Source organism: Callionymus lyra, chromosome 18, assembly GCF_982586985.1.
Source record: "Callionymus lyra chromosome 18, fCalLyr1.hap1.1, whole genome shotgun sequence".
Lineage (NCBI taxonomy): Eukaryota > Metazoa > Chordata > Actinopteri > Syngnathiformes > Callionymidae > Callionymus > Callionymus lyra.
This window is the reverse complement of record NC_141835.1, coordinates 11,785,009-11,806,074: the sequence shown is the minus strand read 5'-3', so window position 1 is coordinate 11,806,074 and position 21,066 is coordinate 11,785,009. Positions and strand designations below refer to the sequence as shown.

Sequence of the window (21,066 nt, the reverse complement as noted above, 5' to 3'; positions counted from 1 at the left end):
AATATACGGTACTTCACAAGACTTAGCATCATCATTATCAACTAAAATATAACTGATGAAGAAAGAAGGACAAAGACAAGAAGTAGAAGCAAAAAATACATAAAAATAGAGTAAAAAAAAGATTTTAAATGCACCAAAAAAAGCACAAAATTAAAGAACATACAGTATATAGGCCTTTTTCTAATTTAGCTGGTGCGCCTTATAGTCCGAAATATACGGTACTTCACAAGACTTAGCATCATCATTATCAACTAAAATATAACTGATGAAGGAAGGACAAAGACAAGAAGTAGAAGCAAAAAATAAGATTTGAAATGCAGCAGAAAAAGAACAAAAAGAACAACAAGTAAAGCAAGACAACAGAAAGTAGAATGAGTAATGCAAATTAATAACAAGAAAAAACAAACCAGAAAAACATAACATGCTTTACTTTTCTCTCTTGTTCTTTGTGCGCTTTTTCTGGTGCGTTGACAAAAATACTTGAACGATAATTATGATGATTATAATCATGTTGCTAATAGATGATGAAGAAAAGGACAAAGACGAAAAAAATGAAGAATTTAAAAGTGCACAAAGAACGAGCACAAAGAGAAAAGAACAATAACAGAAGGTAGAATCAGGAGAAGAAGAATTAGAAGGAAAGAAAGGAGAAGACAAGTAAGTAAGTAGAAGGAGAAAAAACTAGAAGTAGAAGCAGAAAACACGCACAGAAAAGCACAAAAAGTAAAAGAAAGATCATGAAAAGTTGAATCAGGAGGACAAAAATGAAACAGGAGGAGCATAAAGAAAAAAATATAGCAAAAAAAGAAAAGAAGAATAAGGTTTTTTTTAATGCACCAGAAACAGTGAAAAACAACAAGATCAAAAAGTAAAGCATGATAAAAGAAAGTAGAATCCAAAAGGACAAGAATAAATATAAAAGAAGAAAAATAGAAAAAACGATTAGTAGTAGCAGGAAGAAAAGCACAAAAGGAGATACCACGGTGACTCACTGAGTAATATTACAGTGACTCACCGAGTAATATTACAGTGACTCACCGAGTAATATTACAGTGACTCACCGAGTAATATTACAGTGACTCATCGAGTAATATTACAGTGACTAACCGAGTAATACTACGCTGACTCGCTGAGTAACACTACAGTGATTGCTGAGTAATACTACGTTGACTTGCTGAGTAATAATACGTTGACTTGCTGAGTAACACTACGGTGACTCGCTAAGTAACACTACGGTGACTCGCTAAGTATCACTACGGTGACTCGCTAAGTAACACTACGGTGACTCGCTAAGTATCACTACTGTGACTCGCTAAGTAACACTACGGTGACTCGCTAAGTAACACTACGGTGACTCGCTAAGTAACACTACGGTGACTCGCTAAGTATCACTACTGTGACTCGCTAAGTAACACTACGGTGACTCGCTAAGTAACACTACGGTGACTCGCTAAGTATCACTACTGTGACTCGCTAAGTATCACTACGGTGACTTGCTAAGTATCACTATGGTGACTCGCTGAGTAATACTACGTTGACTTGCTGAGTAATAATACGTTGACTTGCTGAGTAACACTACGGTGACTTGCTGAGTAACACTACGGTGACTCGCTAAGTAACACTACGGTGACTCGCTAAGTAACACTACGGTGACTCGCTAAGTATCACTACGGTGACTCGCTAAGTATCACTACGGTGACTCGCTAAGTATCACTACGGTGACTCGCTAAGTATCACTACGGTGACTCGCTGAGTAATACTACGTTGACTTGCGGAGTAATAATACGTTGACTTGCTGAGTAATACTACACAAACTCGCGGAGAAATACTACCGTGATCACTGAGTCACTACATAAGTAATAAATGAAGCTTTTGAGGAAATAGAACTATTGCTTTACCGTCTGAATCATACGGTAAATGAAGTTCTGTGATGTATCTGTTACATTGGCTATAATTTAGTACCATTTGAAGTGACTCTAACATGATGAATAATTGCCGTCTGATAACTACTGGAAGGGCTTTGTTGTAATGAGGTTAGGAGGTGCTTTAATGAAGACAGAACCCTCTAGTGGCTCTATAGCGTAACCGTGTGTAACAGGTTACGTGACGGTTACAACACTCGTCTACACGTGTACAATACGTTTGTTAGGCGTCGAAACCTCTAGTTTTAATACGATCCGTCATCAGATCCGATATCAAAGGACGGCGACAGGGATCCTAGAGCCGTGGATAATGAAGGGAGCTCCGTCAGCCTCCGATACCTGCGGTGCTCCTTGACAACCTCCCACTTCCTCGCGGAGCCGCTAAACATTCCCTCGCTCGCTGACGGGAAACTTGAAGGACGGAGCTTTCAAGGTTCCGTCATTAATCCGGGGGGGGGGGGGGGTTCATTTGGGGAGATAAAAGACAGGAAAGATCGCAGCGATGACGCGCAACAGCGCTAATCCAAGTGTCACTTCTGCGAGGTGCGAGCGAGTCGAAACCCAGGAGAGCGACTCCTGCGGCGACAAAGGCCTTTGTGAGGAAGTGTCGTCTTCCTCTCGGGAAAGAGACGCGAGACTCGGTGCTTCAGGAGGAACCGAGGGAAAAGAAATTCAACATCAACAAAAACTGTTGAAATCACGTTGTAATACAACAAAGCACTGACGCCGCTCATACCACCTCCAACGACTCAATTCCACATGACTTCATGAAAACAGTGCGACATACAAACTGAATAAAACGACTTTGATTATAGAAAAAACGAAGTCACTCCTCAGACACGTAGTTTGATCTTATGAGCAGCAGCGATGAGCGGCCATACAGGTGAATAAAAAACCATCATAAAACCAATGAAAATCTAATCCTTTAAGGGGAAATGACAATTTGTGTTTTGACATACTTTTCAAAAAACAAAGAAGAGCAAGCAAAAGTTCCCCGAAAGAGGTCAAAACAAAAACAACACCTTTATTAAAGGATGAAAAAAAGGTTCTGACATACATTATTACTCTTATTTTTAAGTGCCAGATCAAGCAATAACTGCGTTATGAACTTCTTTTAGTATCACTACAGATTTTTTGCTCCCACACTGATAGATACCACAATGTCTTCTGGCACAGTCGTGAAAACTGAAGCGTCTCAAGTCATGTCTTGAGATGGTATAAAGGAAAAGCCTAAATGCTACTTGCTATGAAATCAGGGACCCGATATGTTGACAACAGTCACTTGATACTATCCCCCAAAAAAAATACAAGGTGAAAATGCTAATTTTTTTGGAAGATTCCCACGTGATCTAAACACCTCGATTCTCATAAACTATAATCCGGTAGTGGTAAACTAAATTTCTTTAGGGGCCACAATTTATACTGTGGCTGTAGTGAGGGGCCATCAAGCAAAATATAAAAGAGAGAAAAAAAGTATAAAATTGACTAAATATGGTCAAATTAATATTTTATTTCACTTTTTTAAAAATAAATGATACAAAGTACATGTATTTATGTTTTTGAGGGGCAGAAAATGTAAAAAATAAAATAAATATTATTTAGAGATTAGTAATAACTAATCAAAAATAAATACAAGATAAAATAGTTAGTTTCTACCTGACCTTTGACCTCACGAGGGCCACTTAAATACAGTGAAAGGGGCGACACGTGTACTTAATTTAATCTGTATCAAATCACGACGCGTTCAAATAAACACGAGAACTCTTTAGCGTAATCACTCCGGGATTTATCGCTTCATTACAAACGCGATCCATTCTTCATCTCAAAGCGAATCGGAGACAATTGACGACGGCGTTCGACAGCCACGAGAGGAAACGTCGTACGAAGAAATTCAAGCGTAAGATTCATATCGTGTCCATATCGATGGAAGCGAAGACGCTTCCGAATGCTTACACTGTTCTGGCTCTCGGGCCCAGCATGTGGCGGCGAACAGACGGCGATCTGTTGCACGTGAGAGAGAGAGAGAGAGAGAGAGAAAGAGAGAGAGAGAGAGAGAGAGAGACGTAGGAACTCAAGGAAAAGAAGAAGAAGAAGAAAAAAAAGAGAAGCTTCTACACAGACTGCTGTGAATGCAGCATGTGTTCCAACTTAACATTTCACTTTGCCCTTGCTCCTTCTCAGCTACTGCAACACTGTTCTCGCCTGCCAATACTTGGAGAAACAACCGCCCACGATCTCCCACACACACACACACACACACACACACACACACACTCACGCTCACACACACACACGCTCACACACACCTCAGTGCCACACAGCACGCCGACACTGAAGGCGAAGAGAAACGGCGGCGACAAATACAAAGCGCTCGTCAAGCGATGGTATAGAAGAATCTCATGGATCAGAGTAAGTCGGCGTCGAAAAGACGTTCCTTCAAGGAAACGAACTGGTCGTCGAAGGCGGGAAATATGTTCGGAATAAAAAAGGATGAAAAAATGTGTTTTCGATGGATTAAAACACTTGTTTGAGGGTTTTTTTTAATGACATTTTTTCAAAATGAATCCAAAGTGGTTCTGTGTAAAAATTAGCAGATATAACATATTTACTTACATTTTTTTATTCTTTTATTCTTTAATTGACACCACACACAAAACGTACTATGTTGTGTTTACAACACTGGCAATAAAAGTTTCTAAAATGTATACAAATACTAATTATTAAAGTAATTATTAGAATGCTGCCCTCAACAGAATCTATCCATCCGTCCGTCCATCCATCTTTCCATCCATCCATTCATTCATTCATCCATCTTTCCATCCATCCATCCATTCATTCATCCATCTTTCCATCCATTCATTCATCCATCTTTCCATCCATCCATCCATCTTTCCATCCATTTATTCATCCATCCATCCATCCATCCATCCATCCATCCATCCATCCATTCATTCATTCATCCATCATTGCAAAATTATCTTTTATCAAATTATCAAATTATTGTCAAAATAATTCCTTCACAAATTCAGAGATATTTAGTTCTTTTCGAGGGGAGACTGTTTTCAAAGACAATTTTGATCCATCTAGTGACAGACACTGTGTTACAAAGGGGGTCGAGGGTAGGATTCGAGATGACTTGGTGTTCTACAATCAACAATTGAACTAAAAACGATAAGGCAAATTTTATTTTTACGAATATTTCCTTTGATAATTGAGAAATGTTGTTGTTTTTTCAATGTTTTTTAATGTTCAAACTGTGTTACAAATGGAATTGGTAGTAGGATTGAGAGAATGTAATCATCATTTTACCATGACCAATATTTAAAATAAAAGTGTTAATGGTAGGATTGACACTGTGATACCAACAACAGCCACGATATAACACTTATATTTACTATTTCAAATATTTCCTTCAAAGATTCAAAAAATGTTTTTTTTGCTAAAAGAAAAGCATTACAAAGGGTGTTGAAGGTAGGATTGAAATATGACCTAAAGTTCTAAGACAATGTCAATATTAAATTATTAATTTAGCACGAGCAATATGTTCTAAAAGAAATACATAAAAAATGCAAAGAGCTTTTTCTAACTATTACGCTAAATAAACTCTGTTACAAAGGGTGTTGAGGGTAGGATTGACAGTTGACCTGAGAACTTAGCGCCAAAGTGGCAGCCATAAAAAACACAACCAAAGTTAAAAGGGAAAAATTACTAATCCAAATATTTACTCCAAAAATTAAGAGATATTTTCCAGAGAAAAGCGAGAAAATGGTGTTACAAAGGGGGTTGAGGGTAGGATTGACAGTTGACCTGAGGACCTAATACTTCACCACAGCGCCACCAGTGGCAGCCATAAAAAACAAAACCAAAATTAAAATTGATAAATTACTATTCCTAGTATTTACTCCAAAAATAAAGATATTTACCATTTTGATAGCGAGAAAAACTGTGTAACAAACGGGGTTGAGGGTAGGATTGACAGACGACAATAACATGTATGTAATTAAAAAAAACGGTGATTTTTATCTATTTCGCTTGAAGTAAAAAGTGTACGACAAAAACTTAAACAACCTTCACAAGCCTAGTTTCATCGTCACGTTGTTCCACTGCAGAGGAACCACGTCTCGACTTCATAAAACAAAAAAAATCTGCCCAAACTATTGTGCTGAGTCGGCACTTACTTGGATCTTAATGGGCCAAGTGAAGTTGCTGACGTAGACGAAGAAGGTGATGTTCGGGCTGTTGCGGAAATCAAAGTTCTCGTTGGAGAAGCTGTCTTTGAAATCCTTGATGTTGCTCCGTGACACGATGGGAATCTCCTCGCCGGCCTGCGTTCCCGCTGGATGACGGAGATGAAGATCAGAGGTTAGTGACGCACGAAAGAATGAAGAAATAAAATAGAGTTAAGAAGAAAGAGTGAGATGATCATTTAGATTAACATTAAGGAACAATAACTGACTTTATTTCACTCATTTGGAAACAGAAAACAGTGAAAGTTTGTTCAATAAAAGCTATTTTTTAAAGATAACTTTAACAACTTTTGATTGGACTTGAGCCTCGATGACAATCTCCAGGAAAAACTAGTTTATTTTTGGCAGCATTAACTAGACGTCCTCCAGAAACAAGCCGTAGAGGTCGTCCACTGATTTGGTCAGTGTTTGACCTTCGCCCAAAACCATCTCACGAGGAAAAACAAAAGTTGATGAACATCCTGAAGAACCTCCGCCCACAGCGTTTCAACTTCCCAAAAAAATGTTATCTCGAAAAAATCTTAACAAGATAATAAGAGTATAAATCAACAAATAGTTCCAGTTGAAGAGTTCACAGAGAGGGTGTGAGACAAAAAGAGTTTAGTGTCCAAAGATTGAAGTGAGTTTTCTAACAGTGAAAAATTGAGTCGAAATGCGATTTTTGTATTTGAGTTACAAAGCTAGTTGAAAACTTTTCTCTCGTACAAATCCTTAAAAAACAGCAGCAGCTTTTGTTTTAGTTCAATAATTAAATCCTAAACATCTTAAAAGAAAATGAATCATCTCAGCTTTATTAATCATGTATTTTTAAGCTATGTTGTCGCATTTTCCCCCATTTATTTGTTATAGAACATCTTTAAAAAGAAAATAAATGATGGTGATGAACATCTTAAAAAGAAAGCAGCAACATCAATGTACTTTTGCATCAATTAAATAGGCGAAAATAAATATATAAACAGATAAACTGTAGATAATTATAGTATTAAAATGGTTGAATGTAAAATTGGAATTGTTTTCTGCCCCTAGTGGGCTTTAAACCTGCAACCTGGGGTTTAAACGAAGGGGCTTAATTGCCTCATGAACAAACAACCAATAATGAAAATTATATTAAGAGATATTTAGTTTTTTTTTTTTTTCTGGCAAAAAGAAAAGGTTACAAAGGGCGTTGATGGTAGGATTTACAGATGACTTGATGTTCTATTTAACAAGCAGCTGCAGCCACAATAACACAACGGAAATTAAATCATTAATTAACATTATAAATATTTACTTGAGAGATATTACAGAGTTTTTAAGATAAAATTGCATGTTATAAAGGGCGTTGATGGTGGGATTAACTGTAAATATCGCTTCTATTTTAAGTGGATTTATTCAGAAAGATACATATTTTTTTTTTGATGGTCTAATGCAGGGGTTTCCAAACTTTTTTTCCCCAAATATTGCCGCATTTGATGAGGTGAACATTAATGTAATAGTGAAACAAAGGTAAAAAATACTTAGCAGGCGACATATCGTGATTTTTGTTTCAATAGCACTGTATCCATTTCTTTTTTTAACCTTTGAAATAACAAATACATATAATTCAAAGTTATTATTTGGTTTATATTTCAACAGTGTGTGTATAAAAGACAATCATTAAATGGTTTATTTCACAATGAACACTCAAGTAATCCCTGTGTTTATTCATTTGTGTGCTGCAACTAAAACTCTGGCCACTAGTTGGCACAGTTGTCATTTCCTGATTAACAAAAGTGGCAAAATTGCAGCAATGAGTGAGTAAGTATGTAAGTAAGTAAGTAATTTTTATTTGTATAGCGCTTTTTCAGACCAGGGTCACAAAGCGCTTAAACAATCAAAACAATATTCAATAAAGTATTTACTTTAAAGATCAAGATAAAACTGATAACACAACAGGAGTTCCAGAAAATCAAGGAAAAGCCTGAACAAATAGAAACGTCTTAGTGAAAAAGGAAAGGATACACCAGAGTCCAGCAGCTTTTAAAGCCGATGTTTGGACTAATTTTGGACTTAAAACAAAGTTTAAAGTTAAAAAATCAAACACTATATTTCATGTTGTTCTAGTTTGTTTGTTAATGCACTTCATTGTTAATATAAGTTTACATTTGTTGTCCTGGGAGAGCCTCACCTGTGAAACTACTGGCCCACGTGATGTTCAGGTTGAAGTTCTTGGACGCGTTGATGAACATGTCGAGGTCTCGGTTGGGCTGAGTTCAAAGAGAAGAGAGAGAGAGAGAGAAAAAAAAAAGAACAGTTTAGTGAAGAAGCCAGAGCCACATTTATTCAAACTGGTCCAGAGTGTCTGGGCTGCTGCTGCCGCGAGAGGTTTTTTCTTCTCCCACCTGCTCGACGGCGAGCGGCAGCTGCACACACACGGTCACGCGAGGCTGCGTCTGCACGGCTAATAGAAACTGATGGAACGCATCAAAACTACAGAAGCCGCCGCCATCCAGCCAAAATATCATCAAGCCGTTTGAAACCAACGCAAATCATTCTGAACGAGGGAACAGACGAGCTAATAATTGATGTGATCCCGACAAAAAGGCTGGTAATGATCTTGTTCAAATGATACTTTCAAACCAATTTTTTTCCAAGATATCGACATCTTCAGACTGGAGTTTCGCCGCTGATTAAAAAAAATAAAAAGGACGGTCATCATTTTTATCGCAGCCAAAAGAGCCATCTGGGCTCGTTCATCAAGAGGCTTCTCCGTGAGCTTCACGCCCAGATGTCGCAGTCAGGTAAACACAACGGAAGGAGTCGCAGTTTAATGAGAAGCACATCTGCGCAGCTTTATCAAGTTAAGACATATTAACCTGCAGCTGAGCATCGGAGCAGATTAACTCTCAAGTGATTTGACTCGTTATTAATGTGATATTTAGTGGTTAGAATACGTTCGTCTCAACACTTGAAAAATCTTAAGTGAGTTTCCTTTTATCTATTTCTCTTCTATATATACAGTATTTATAAACACGACATCATGTCAGCCCGTCAAACAGTGGTTTAAATAATACATCTATGAGTTGTTTATATTGTTTATTTAACGACTAAATATGTTCGTCTTTTCTCTAAATGTCATCATTTAAAAAAAGTGATTAAAGATTAACTCAGATAAAAACTATAGTCTTATTTGTTTTGCTTTCATTGATGGTAAAATCATTTAAAAAAACAGTTATTATTATTGTAATAACCAGCAAATTAAAATAAAAATAAAATCTACTTTTGGGGAATTATTTTTACTAAAAGGTTTGTTATTTAATTGTTGTTCTTAAACAAACTTTATTAAATGTGATCACTTTTTATTAAAACCTTTTTTCTTCAATAATAATTTCCCATTTACATGATTTGCTGCTTATAGTAATTAGACAAAGTTTATGATTATTAAGTCAATCAAAGCTCCCCAATTAGAAACTAATATATATGGTATATCTGGATTGCTTTATTTTAAAAATATATTTTTTGTTTTAAATTCATGCGCATTATTTTCAATAGATATTCAATAAATAAAAATAGGTTGATCTGATGTAAAATAATACATTAAAATAAACTTTTTACTCACTAATAATTACACCAAGAATTGATTTACATCGTGTTAATAATAATAGTAATAATAATTATTTCACTTAAGTTTATGATGATTTCATTGATATCCATCAAAGCCAAAAATAAAAACAAATTAACCGAATATAAAAACTTATATTTTTAGAGCATTATTTACAAACAAAACTTCAAAAAATCATTTAGATATCCCTTTATGTATATTAATTTAATGTGTTTTTTGTCTTTTGTTGGATATCAAATGCATATTTTTGTTATATTCAAAATCGATTAATATAAATATTTATAGAGGGATTAAAAAAAAAGAAAGTATTCAACGTCACATTTTTCTTCAAAATAAATGTTTTACTTCAATAAAAGTCCACAAAAATATGATAAACTTAGATATCTAAATAATTTTTTTTAAAGTTTTGTTTGTAAATATTTCTCTGAAAATATATGTTTATATATTAGGTTAATATTTTTCTTGGCTTTGATAGATATATAAATTAGACATTATAAATTATTATTATTTTTACCACGATTTAAATCTATTATTGGGGTAATTACTAGTGACTAAAAAGTTTATTTTAATGTATTTTTTCAAAGAACAACCCATTTTTATTAATTGAATAGCTAACAAAACTTCAAAAAATCATTTAGATATCTCAGTTTGTCATATTTTTTGGACTTTTAATGAAGTAAAACGTTTATTTTGAATAAAAATGTAACATTAAATACATTTTCTTTTAATCCCTCTATAAAGATTTATATTAATTGATGTTAAAAATAGCAATAATGATAATATTTTTTGATATCTAACAAAGTCAAAAAACACCAATGACACCAGTGGAAAGTTACGCTCCCGCACACCTCTCGAATCGTGACAAATAGACGGTGATGGAGAGAACAAAAGAAAAAGAGTCGGAGCCTCATCAGAGCGACAGCTGCTGTGACGGCAGGACGCTCTTATCGTCAACATACCTCCTCCGGAGTGGCCACGAAGTTGATGGCGGTGTAGTAACGGTCGTCCTCCTGCGACAGGCTGAAGGTGAACTGGTAGTCGATGAGAAGCGTGTCTATTTGAAAAAAGGACAAAGATTGGATCAGACTTCAGGGGGAATGATTGACGATTTGGACATCATTTAAGAAAACGTTAGATCGACTTTAGATCCTTATGAAGATGATTTATTCATCCAGGTATCTCGGAGGATCGGCCCCGTCTTCACGGTGTGTCATCACAGGAAGATGATTCTCTTTCATCCGTCGTTTTGAAACATGCTTTCACGGCCTTAACCTTCTTTGATTTTCAGCTCAAACGTCGGCGGACGTGCAAACGTCACTCGTCTTTTCTTAGCAGCCGCTAATTGGAATTCCACTTACAGTAGCAGGTGCCTTTAAGAGGGTTGCCTTGGTAACGGTTCTCCACTTCACACCTGAGGAGAAGGAAGAGAAAAGCATGAATAGAAGTTGAAAAAGAAAAGAGCATCTATTGCTTTGGCTTTTGCTCAAAAATAGTCGTATACATGTTTTTATTTTTTTAATTAAGAATAACTCAATTCAAACGTATTCAGCTATTTATGACAACAAAAACCTATAAAAGGCAAACAGACACCAGAACAAGTAAACTTAGGAGAACAGAAAGAATAAGAACAAGGACACGTACAAAAACCAACAAGAAAAACAAGATCAAGAAGAACTGGAACAAGGAGTATAGGAGTAAATAGATCACATAGAAGAAAAAATAAAAATTCCACTAAGAACAGCAGAAACAAGAAGAAGAACAAGATCACAATGAACAGGAAGAACAAGAAGAAGAACAAGGACAAGAAGTACAAGGAGAAATATTTCAAGAAGAAGGAGTGTACAAAGAAGAAGAAAACAAAATACCACTAAGAACAGCAGAAACAAGAAGAAGAAGATCACAAATAATAGGAAGAACAAGATGAAAAAGAACCAGGACAAGAAGTATAAGAAGAAATATATCAAGAAGAACAAGATCACAAAGAACAGGAAGAACAAGATGAAGAGGAACAAGACAAGAAGTACAAGAAGAACTATATCAAGCAGAACAAGATCACAAAGAATAAGAAATGCGATATCAAGAAGAACTATAACAAGAAAAACATGAAAAACAAGATCACAAATAACAGGAAGAATGAAATCAAGAAGAAGAATATCACAAAGAATAAGAAAAACAAGATCAGGAAAAACTGGAACAAGAAGTACAAGAAGAAAAAATAAGAGTAAGATCACAAAGAAGAAGAACAAGAAGAAGAAAACCAAATACAACTAAGAACAGCAGAAACAAGGAGAAGAAGAACAAGAAGATCACAAAGAACAGGAAGAACAAGATGAAGAACTAGGACAAGAGGTATATGAAGAACAAGATCACAAAGAAGAAAAACAAGAAGAAGAAAACAAAATACAACTAAGAACAGCAGAAACAAGAAGAATACGAAGAAGATGACAAAGAACAGGAAGAAAAGATGAAGAAGAACTAGGACAAGAATTACAAAAATAACTATATCAAGAAGAACAAGATCATAAAGAATAAGAAAGACAATATCAAGAAGAACTAGAACAACGAGAAAACAAAATATCACCAAGAACGACAAAAAAATAAGAAGAAAAAGGAGATCACAAAGAACAAAAAACAAGAAGAACAAGATCGCAAAGAACATAAAACAGGAAGAATGAGAAGAAGAAAACACAGCGTGGCTAAGAGCAACAGCAACAAGAACGAGAAGAACAGTAAAAAAAAAATAGATCAAGAAGAACTAGAAATAGAACTAGATGGAAAAAAAGAAAAAAAAACAATATCGCAAGGAACAAGATCAAGAAGAAGTAGAACAAGATGAACTAGAGGAACAAGATCAAGAAGAAGTAGAACAAGATGAACTAGAGGAAGAAGGTCAAGAAGAAGTAGAACAAGATGAACTAGAGGAACAAGATCAAGAAGAAGTAGAACAAGATGAACTAGAGGAAGAAGGTCAAGAAGAAGTAGAACAAGATGAACTAGAGGAACAAGATCAAGAAGAAGTAGAACAAGATGAACAAAAGGACCACAAAGAACTAAACGAACAAAATCTAGAACAAGAACTACAACAAAAACGAGATCACAAAGTACAAATAGTACGAGAAGAAAAAGAAAACACTCACAAGTGGCAGCGATCTCCTTTGATCCCTTTAGTGGTGCAGAAACACTTGCCGTTGTTTGGGTTACACATGCTGGCGTGACCGTTGCATTTACAGGCTGAAGACAAACAAACACAAATCATCGTCAATGACAGTAGCGAGAAGTAAGTAAGTAAGTAAGTAATTTTTATTTATAGAGCGCTTTTCCAGGCCAGGGTCACAAAGCGCTTAAACAATCAAAACAATATTCAATAAAGTATATACTTTAAAGGTCAAGATAAAACTGAGAACACAACAGGAGTTCCAGCAAATCAAGGAAAAGCCTGAACAAATAGAAACGTCTTAAGATGTTTCTTAAAGGAGTCAGTAGACTCCATCAAGCGAAGAGAGAGAAGAAGATCGTTCCAAAGCTTAGGAGCAACAGCCTGAAAAGATTTCTCTCCTCTGGTCCTGAGCCGTGTGCGTGGAACCATCAGTAGATTCTGATCCACAGACCTCAGAGCCCGAGCTCGGGTGTAAGGCTGGATCAGGTGTGAGAGATCATTAAACCTGATCAGAAACAAACATAGTTGATTGATAGTCACTGATCATGTGATGGTAAGAAGGTAGAAATATACAAAAACATCTACAGCTGCTGTACTACACGGCTTAGCTGTATTACGCCGTCGACGCTACACACGACTGATTTGTCGTCTGATTGGCCGACCGTCAACAGAGCAGAGTAAATCTCCAACGGCCTGGAGGGGGGCGGGGGGGCTTTACGAGGCGGCTCAGGATCTCAAGAAAATGGCCGCCATAAAACTGGACTGTAAAACGCTGACGGGGTAAATGAACCCTGCGCTCGCCGGGCGCCCGTGATTTAAGCGTCGAAGAAAAAAAAAACTCACGTTGGCAGCTGCCGCCGTTGGTGGGGTCGCCGTAGAACCCGGAGATGCAGCTCTCGCAGTGTCGACCCGTGGTCAGGTCCTCGCACTTCTCGCACACGCTCTCGTTGAGGCAGCGGCTGTGGCCGTTGCACTGGCACGCTGGGACACAGTCGTTAAAAATGAATGAGGGATAAAAAAAAAAATAAAGATGTTTTTTTTATGAACATACCAGGACACTGGATGAAGGACCACTTGTACTTGGCCTCGCTGGGACACATGCTGGAGTTGAGGGCGGGCTGGGGGTCAGCGGCGAGTCCCGGTTGCGTGGAGGGAGCCGGGACGGAGGTCTGGAAGGGTCCCCGGTACGAGCCCTCGATGCACTGGCCTTTGCCCGTGTTGCTGGGGTCCGTGCACCAGCCGCAGCCCGGCTGGTCCAGACACTGACCGCACGTCCTGTAGCCGGAGCAGTTTTCCGCTGCAGGATTAAAAAAAAAAAAAAAAGTAAGAAGATAAATAACGAGGAACGAGGGAAGAGGTGGAGAAGGCGGTCGTACGTGGACAGGTGCTCATGGTGTACCACTCCATGCACTGGCCGAAGGGGAAGGAGGCCACGTAGGCGTTGGAGTCCACGCACTGCTTCATGTTGCTGCACCACATGCACTCGGAGCTGCTGCTGGTGCACTCGGTGCACGTGGTCCGCATGGCGCACGGGGTCCGGCACTGCTTGGCGCTGTGATTGGCTGAGGAGGAAGAAATATGAATCAAAACTTTTTAACACCAATAACGCTCCGAAACTCATTTTAAATCAGATTAATCGCGGGTTTTGTGAGGATTAATCTCGATTAATTATGATTATTTTAACTTCATTAATCTAATGATTCATTAATTTTTTATTTGTTTTACATTTAATGGGTTTAATAAACCCATTCAGATCATGAATATTTTACAAATTATATTTAATCTCTTTTAATCAAACGTAACCATGTTATTAATCTCAATTAATCTCAGTTTCTATACTCTTTTTTTTTTTTTTTATTGTCTTGAATTAACAGATTCAGACCATGAATATGTGTTCTAATACAAACTCACTTTGACATTTAAACAGAAACAATTTAAGTTTAAGATCAATAAAGTTTTACATTACCTTACCTTACCTTTATTAAAGTTTTAAAAAATAAGATTGTTATTTAATCGCTATTAATCCACAGTAAAACCTGTGACTAATCTCAATTGTTTTTTATTAACATTCATTTGTTTGATGTGTTTAGTATCACAAAAAGAGCATGAATATTTTTCCTTCTCTTATAATCAGATGCTTGTTTTGCAAAAACATGCTAACAGATGCTAGTTTTGCTAACAGATGCTAGTTTTGCTAACAGATGCTAGTTTTGCTAAAATACGCTAATAGATGCTGGTTGGATAACAGATGCTAGTTTTGCAAAAAGATGCCAATAGATGCTAGTTTGGCTAACAGATGTTTGCTACATCAACATTATATAAATGTGGTAGATTAAATGAATGATATTTAATTGGAATAATCCCGTTTAACACAGTGATTAATCTGAAATGATACCAAATCAAATATTGTGTATATAGATGTTTTTATCTGCATTAATTCCAAATTAAAAATAGTGAGAGCTAATGATATAAGAGCAAACTCATCTAAGGATTATTCCTCTTACCCTTTTTTTTCAAAACTACTTTCTGTACAAAGACAAAGTAAAAAGAAATAAATAAATAAAAGTCACACACGACAAAAGCTCGAGTCTCCAGAGATTTCACGTCATGGACTCTGATCTGCGACCGTCAAACAAAACCTCCCGAGGGCCGAGAAGGTTGAGCCACTTCCAGAGGCGAGGACCTAATGTCCGACATCAGTGTTCACGCATTAAATCAGACCCTGGTATCACTTTTCAAGGGTAATAACAGCTCGACCATATTTACTGCTCCATGTCTTCCACAGCAATCATCCTGTCAGCGACAGACAACCAGCTTCATGGATGAGGAAGAGGAGGATGTGAAGAAGAAAGGAGTGAATAGAGAAGGCCGACAATAAATGAAGGAGGGGAATAGGAAGAAAAAAAAGGAAGAGGAAAGGGAAAAGCATCGACAGAAAGGGGGAAGAAAGATAGAAAGTAATGAAGGAGAGCAGTGGGAGGAAGAAGAGGGAGGAATAAATAAAAGAAAGACGAAAAAGGAGGAAGTAAATGAGAATTAAAATAGAGAAGAATAGAATAAAAGAAATAAAAAAGAGACAAGAGGAGGATGAAGAAAAAGATGGCGATGAAGCACAAAGGAAAAAAAAAGGAAGGACATGGAGAAAAAAGGAAGTAAAAATAAAAAAAGGAAAGAGGGAAAAGAAACGAGAGGAGGGAATAATAAGAGGAAGGAGATAAAAGAATGAAAGAAGACAAAAAAAGAGTTCTGAATGAAGGATTAAAAAAATCAAATATAAGAGGAAGAAGAAAAGAGAGGAAGAAAGAAAATGAAGAAAGAAAATAAGAAATGTAATTATAAAGGAAAGAAACAGTAGAATAAATGAGAAAGGTAGTATGTAGAAAAAGCAAGGGGAAAGAAAAGAAAAGCAGATAAAAAAGGCGGAGAGGACAAAAGAAAATAAAGAATAGAAAGAAAGTAATAAGGGGGAAAAGAATATAAAGAAGAGGAAGAAGTAAAATGGACAAAAAGGGGGGGGGAAAAGAAGGGGAAATAGAAAAAGTAAAAAATAAAAGAATAAGAAAGAAGATAACAAAGGACAGTAAAGACAGGTAGAAGAAATAAGAAGAGTGTAAAGATAAAAAAGGAGAGAATGAGGAGAAAAGAGATAAAGAATACATTTAAAAGGGAAAGTGGGAGAGAGAAGAGCGAGAGCAAGAAACGCAAGAGGATGAAGAAGACCGAGCAGGAGAAGCAGCGCTAGCTAACAGCTAATAGCTAATAGCTAGCAGCTAACAAAGAATGAAAGCCTGACGAACAAACATGGCTGAAGATGAAACCATGTGACTCACCTGGACGTTCACACAAGCTTCCGTTGACAGGACTGATGCAGGTCTGAGCCTTCAAGCCACTAGAAGCTGCTTCAGCCAAGTATCCACAGAAACCTGCGTCGCTCGGTTCTCCAGGCAACCACTGCAGCGAGGTGTTGGTGAACGGAGACATGTCCTCCCAGCACCAGTAGGACACGTTGATCTTCCTCAGGCCCACCCAGGGCGTCACCGAGGCCTTGTACTGCAGGAGAGAAGAAGACGCTCTGAGAAGAGATACAACCAATCCATTCCAGATGCTACTTTTGCTAATAGATGCTAACAGATGCTACTTTTGCTAATAAATGCTTAAAGATTCTAGTTTTGCTAACGGGCGCTAGTTTTGCTAATAGATGCTAAGAGATGCTAGTTTGCTAACAGATGCAAGTTTTGCTAACAGATGCAAGTTTTGCTAAAAGGTGTTAGTTTTGGTAAACGACGCTAGTTTTGCTAATAGATGCTAAGAGATGCTAGTTTGCTAACAGATGCGAGTTTTGCTAACAGATGCAAGTTTTGCTAACAGATGCAAGTTTTGCTAACAGGTGCAAGTTTTGCTAACAGGTGCAAGTTTTGCTAAAAGGTGTTAGTTTTGGTAAACAATGCTAGTTTGGCTAGCAGATGTTGGTTTTTCAAAAATAAACTAGTTTTGCTAATAGATGCTAAGAGATGCTAGTTTGCCAACAGATGCGAGTTTTGCTAATAGATAAAAAGAAGGGCAAAAAAAGAGAAAGAAGGGGAAAGAAAATGAAAATACATTCCGACTGAAAATGATCTGAACGTTGGTCAAAAACTTTTCCAAACCACTATTTTTCACATTCACTTATTCATGAATGAATGAATATTAATGTTTTCTCGGCGACCTTCAAACCCCTCCAGAGATCGAGGGGTTGGACGATGACATCACTACTCACCAGCACGCTCATGATCTGCAGCTCCTTCAGCACGAAGTCCACCTTCTTCTGGCTGGTGAGCGAGGCCAGGACGGCGCTGTGGCTGCGACACGCCAGCTTGGCGTTGTCGTAGGAGTCGTTGGCCGTGATGAACTTCAGGCAGGAGTTCCCCACCAGGTGCCAGCTCTCCCCGCAGACGTTCTCTGCTCGGGAGGAACCAGGTGAGTGTCTTCTAAAAATCCGACAGAACCTCCGATAAGAGAAAGTACCTGGGAGGGAGATGCACTCCTGGTTCCGAGCCTCCCACTGACAGTTCTGGTCCACGGCGCAGCTTTTGCAGCTGGTTTTCTTCTGGCACACGAAGGTGGGGTTGTCCTTCGGGCAGACCTCCAGCTCCACGATGGCTCCCTGAGAGGAGATGAAGTTGAGGAGGTTTGTGTGAGGACGACGCGTTTGATGGTTAGGATGGAGTTTCATCTCATTCTGGAGCCAAAACAAGGGATTTTAAAACAGAGTCTATTGTTAAATACAAGCAAAATATACCTGAGAAGTAAATATTCACTATAAAAAAATCTAAATAAATAGACTTCTTTCAGAGATATTTTATTTTGGTCTTATTTTAGGGATTCATTTTCCAATTTGTAACAAACACAACAAGTTGATATTAAAGTAGATAATGAATCATATGATAAAATAAGAGTCATGTCCTTAAAGTATTAGTTAAGAGACTAAGTTGTAGGTTTTAAGTGAATATTAAAGTAAATCATGAATAAAATAAAACAGACGCTTTGTCTGAGTTATATTATTTCAGTATTAGTTTGGAGATTAATATTGTAAATTGTCACAAACACAAACAGTATTAAAGTAAATATTGTATAATACAATTAGAAGAAAAATAAATGAATATACTTTATCTAAATTTGTGTTCTTTAAGTTCTAGTTTGGGGAATAATTTAGGTAATTTTTACACACATAGAAAGTGAATATTAAAGTAAATATTGAATAAGAAAATAAAATAAATATACTTTTTCTGAGATATGTTCTTCCAGTATTAGTTTGGGGATTCATTTTTTTAAATTGTAACAAACAAGTGAATATTAAAGTAAATATTAAATAAGAAAATTAAATGAATACACTTTTTCTGATTTATGTTATATACTTTTAGTTTAAATTTGGGGATTAATTTAAGTAATTTTCACAGACATCCAAAGTGAATATTAAAGTAAGAATTTCAATAATAAAATGAATAAATAGATAGTTATAGAGTTTACCAACACAGACTGATGGTATAAACTGCTAAATACATTGTTAAAAACAATATAAATACTTTTTTAATGTCACTAGTCTGGAAAAAACTAGTTTTCTGTTTGTAAATATCAAAACATTTACTCATAAAACCCTACGATGACTCGCATCACAATAAACGTGTGAAACCAGGGTTCTAAACTCTCCATCGACTGAAGCGTCTCCGCAAATCAATTACAGGAAATGGATTAGGAATTACTGTGGCGGTCGTGATAAATGTAACGGCTTAACCTGTCGAGGGTTTTCTCAGTTTCAAGAAAAAACATTTGTTTGCCTCAAATAACAGCTTGTTCGTGACAAATACTTTTTATCCTTCTTTCTTTCAGGTTTTTTATCGTGTTCAATGTTTTTAACTAGATCAATAAATGCATTTATTATGTTTTATTTTGAAAAATTCCAATTGATCAGGAAGTCAAACAAGAACCCGGAATAAAAACAAATATTCTATTATTATCTCAGATATTATTTCAATATAAAGTATTAAATCTACTATTTATTCTAGTTTGTTATTTTACTTCATCGATGTCAACAAAAGCTTTTACAATTATTATTAAGCTTTTTTTATTTAAATTTAAATTTATATTATATAGTCGTTTACAATATATATATATATATATTTGTAAATGTTGTGTAAATTTATTTACTGTAAATTTACTTTAATGAATCTTCACAAAATATCTTCTTGGACTTCTTAAAATACTTTTCCGCAACATAAATGCAACTTCTAAGAATATAAACAAATATCAGTTCAGGATATGCTCAAGCTACTTCCTGTTTAGAGGGACAGGAAGTAGCTTAAGTTATTTATTATTTAAGACACACACTTATTTAAAGTGATTAGCGAATGCTTAGGTTAAGTGCGTTCAAAAATTCAGAGTTTACTCAATTAGAATGTAATATTTAATTTCAAATATTAGCATTGTTAGCATCATTAGCATTATTAGAATGGTTAGCATTAGTTCTCACCAAGGTGGAGGTGCAGTTGCTTCCCAGAGAGACGCACTGGCCTGAACACCACTGGCAGCCGTTGGTGTTGGCGGTGCAGCTGTAGCAGTCGGAATACTGGTCACACCTTTCGCTGTCGACGTCTGGAAAATGACGGAAATCGGAGTTAAAAGCTGTAGAACATTTTAATGCCTCGTTTATTACTGGTGCTTAATATCTATGAACATTTTAAGAAGTAAATAAATGTAATATTCAGTTCATGAATCGACTTTAAGGGGTGTGTATTAGCAAGAATATTGAGATATGATACATATCATGATACAGGGGCAACAATACCATATCGTGATACTGTAGGAACAAGAATATATTTGTAGTATTGTCCGAGTACTTGACTCTGGTGTTGCAGAATTTACAGACCACATGACTCTTGACGAAGTCGTAACTGCTTTCATTTGTTTTGAAACCAAAATATGTCCAAACATCAGCTTTAAAAGCTGCTGGAGACCAATGTATCCTCTTGTCCTCAGTCATCGCCATCTCAATTTAACGACTGCTACCATTTAGCGAAATATGTCGAAACATCAGCCTTAAAAGCTGCTGGAGTCCACTGCATCCTCTCGTCCTCAGTCATGGTCAGGGTCTCAATTTAACGACTGCTATCCTGTAGCAAAATACGTCGAAACATCAGCTTAAAAATGAGTGAGTGTATCCTCTCGTCCTCAGTCATCGCCGACGTAATGACTGTTGATGAAGTTTAATAGCAACCGAAAATAAACTAACACTTTCCTATTGGTTATTTAAAAACAAAATCTAATTATTCTATTTTTTACACACTTTGTTGAAATATGACAAAGAACAATGAAAATAAATAAAACAAATAAAATGTGTTTTAAAAGCTTTTCATTTTCCAATTCAAAAAAATATTTTTGAAAAAATGGATATGATAAAAAAGAAAAGAAATTGCTGTATTTAAGTGAGTCAATATTTTTTAACTACTTCAATCGTTTAGCTGCGTCTCCATCGGAACATTGACTTGAGTCGAGGGGAAACTAGGGCGTCGAGCCAGACGGCAGCACAGCCTCATGATGTTTAATGTGTCTGAGATACTTCAGGCTGTAGTTTCCCATCTGCCCCCTACCTGTGAACCAGTGCAGGAGGAAACAAGCCTCTGAAGG

At 36.6% G+C, this 21,066-nt stretch overlaps 1 protein-coding gene across 2 annotated transcripts in view; it reads right to left on the bottom strand.

Annotated features, from left to right (window-relative positions):
- Nucleotides 1-21,066, bottom strand: part of atrn (attractin) — a 113,986-nt gene that overhangs the window by 64,447 nt on the left and 28,473 nt on the right. Inside the window, exons 13-24 of one of the 2 annotated variants that reach the window (XM_087780503.1) lie at nucleotides 19,913-20,034; nucleotides 17,911-18,124; nucleotides 17,663-17,844; nucleotides 16,737-16,956; nucleotides 14,283-14,468; nucleotides 13,958-14,203; nucleotides 13,750-13,887; nucleotides 12,887-12,980; nucleotides 11,108-11,160; nucleotides 10,709-10,803; nucleotides 8,316-8,394; nucleotides 6,101-6,258 (exon numbers count right to left, since the gene is read on the bottom strand). In XM_087780503.1, coding sequence (XP_087636629.1) covers nucleotides 6,101-6,258; nucleotides 8,316-8,394; nucleotides 10,709-10,803; nucleotides 11,108-11,160; nucleotides 12,887-12,980; nucleotides 13,750-13,887; nucleotides 13,958-14,203; nucleotides 14,283-14,468; nucleotides 16,737-16,956; nucleotides 17,663-17,844; nucleotides 17,911-18,124; nucleotides 19,913-20,034 — 1,787 coding nt within the window. The remainder of the gene's footprint in view (nucleotides 1-6,100; nucleotides 6,259-8,315; nucleotides 8,395-10,708; nucleotides 10,804-11,107; nucleotides 11,161-12,886; nucleotides 12,981-13,749; nucleotides 13,888-13,957; nucleotides 14,204-14,282; nucleotides 14,469-16,736; nucleotides 16,957-17,662; nucleotides 17,845-17,910; nucleotides 18,125-19,912; nucleotides 20,035-21,066) is intronic. The other variant, XM_087780504.1, reaches the window with a different exon arrangement.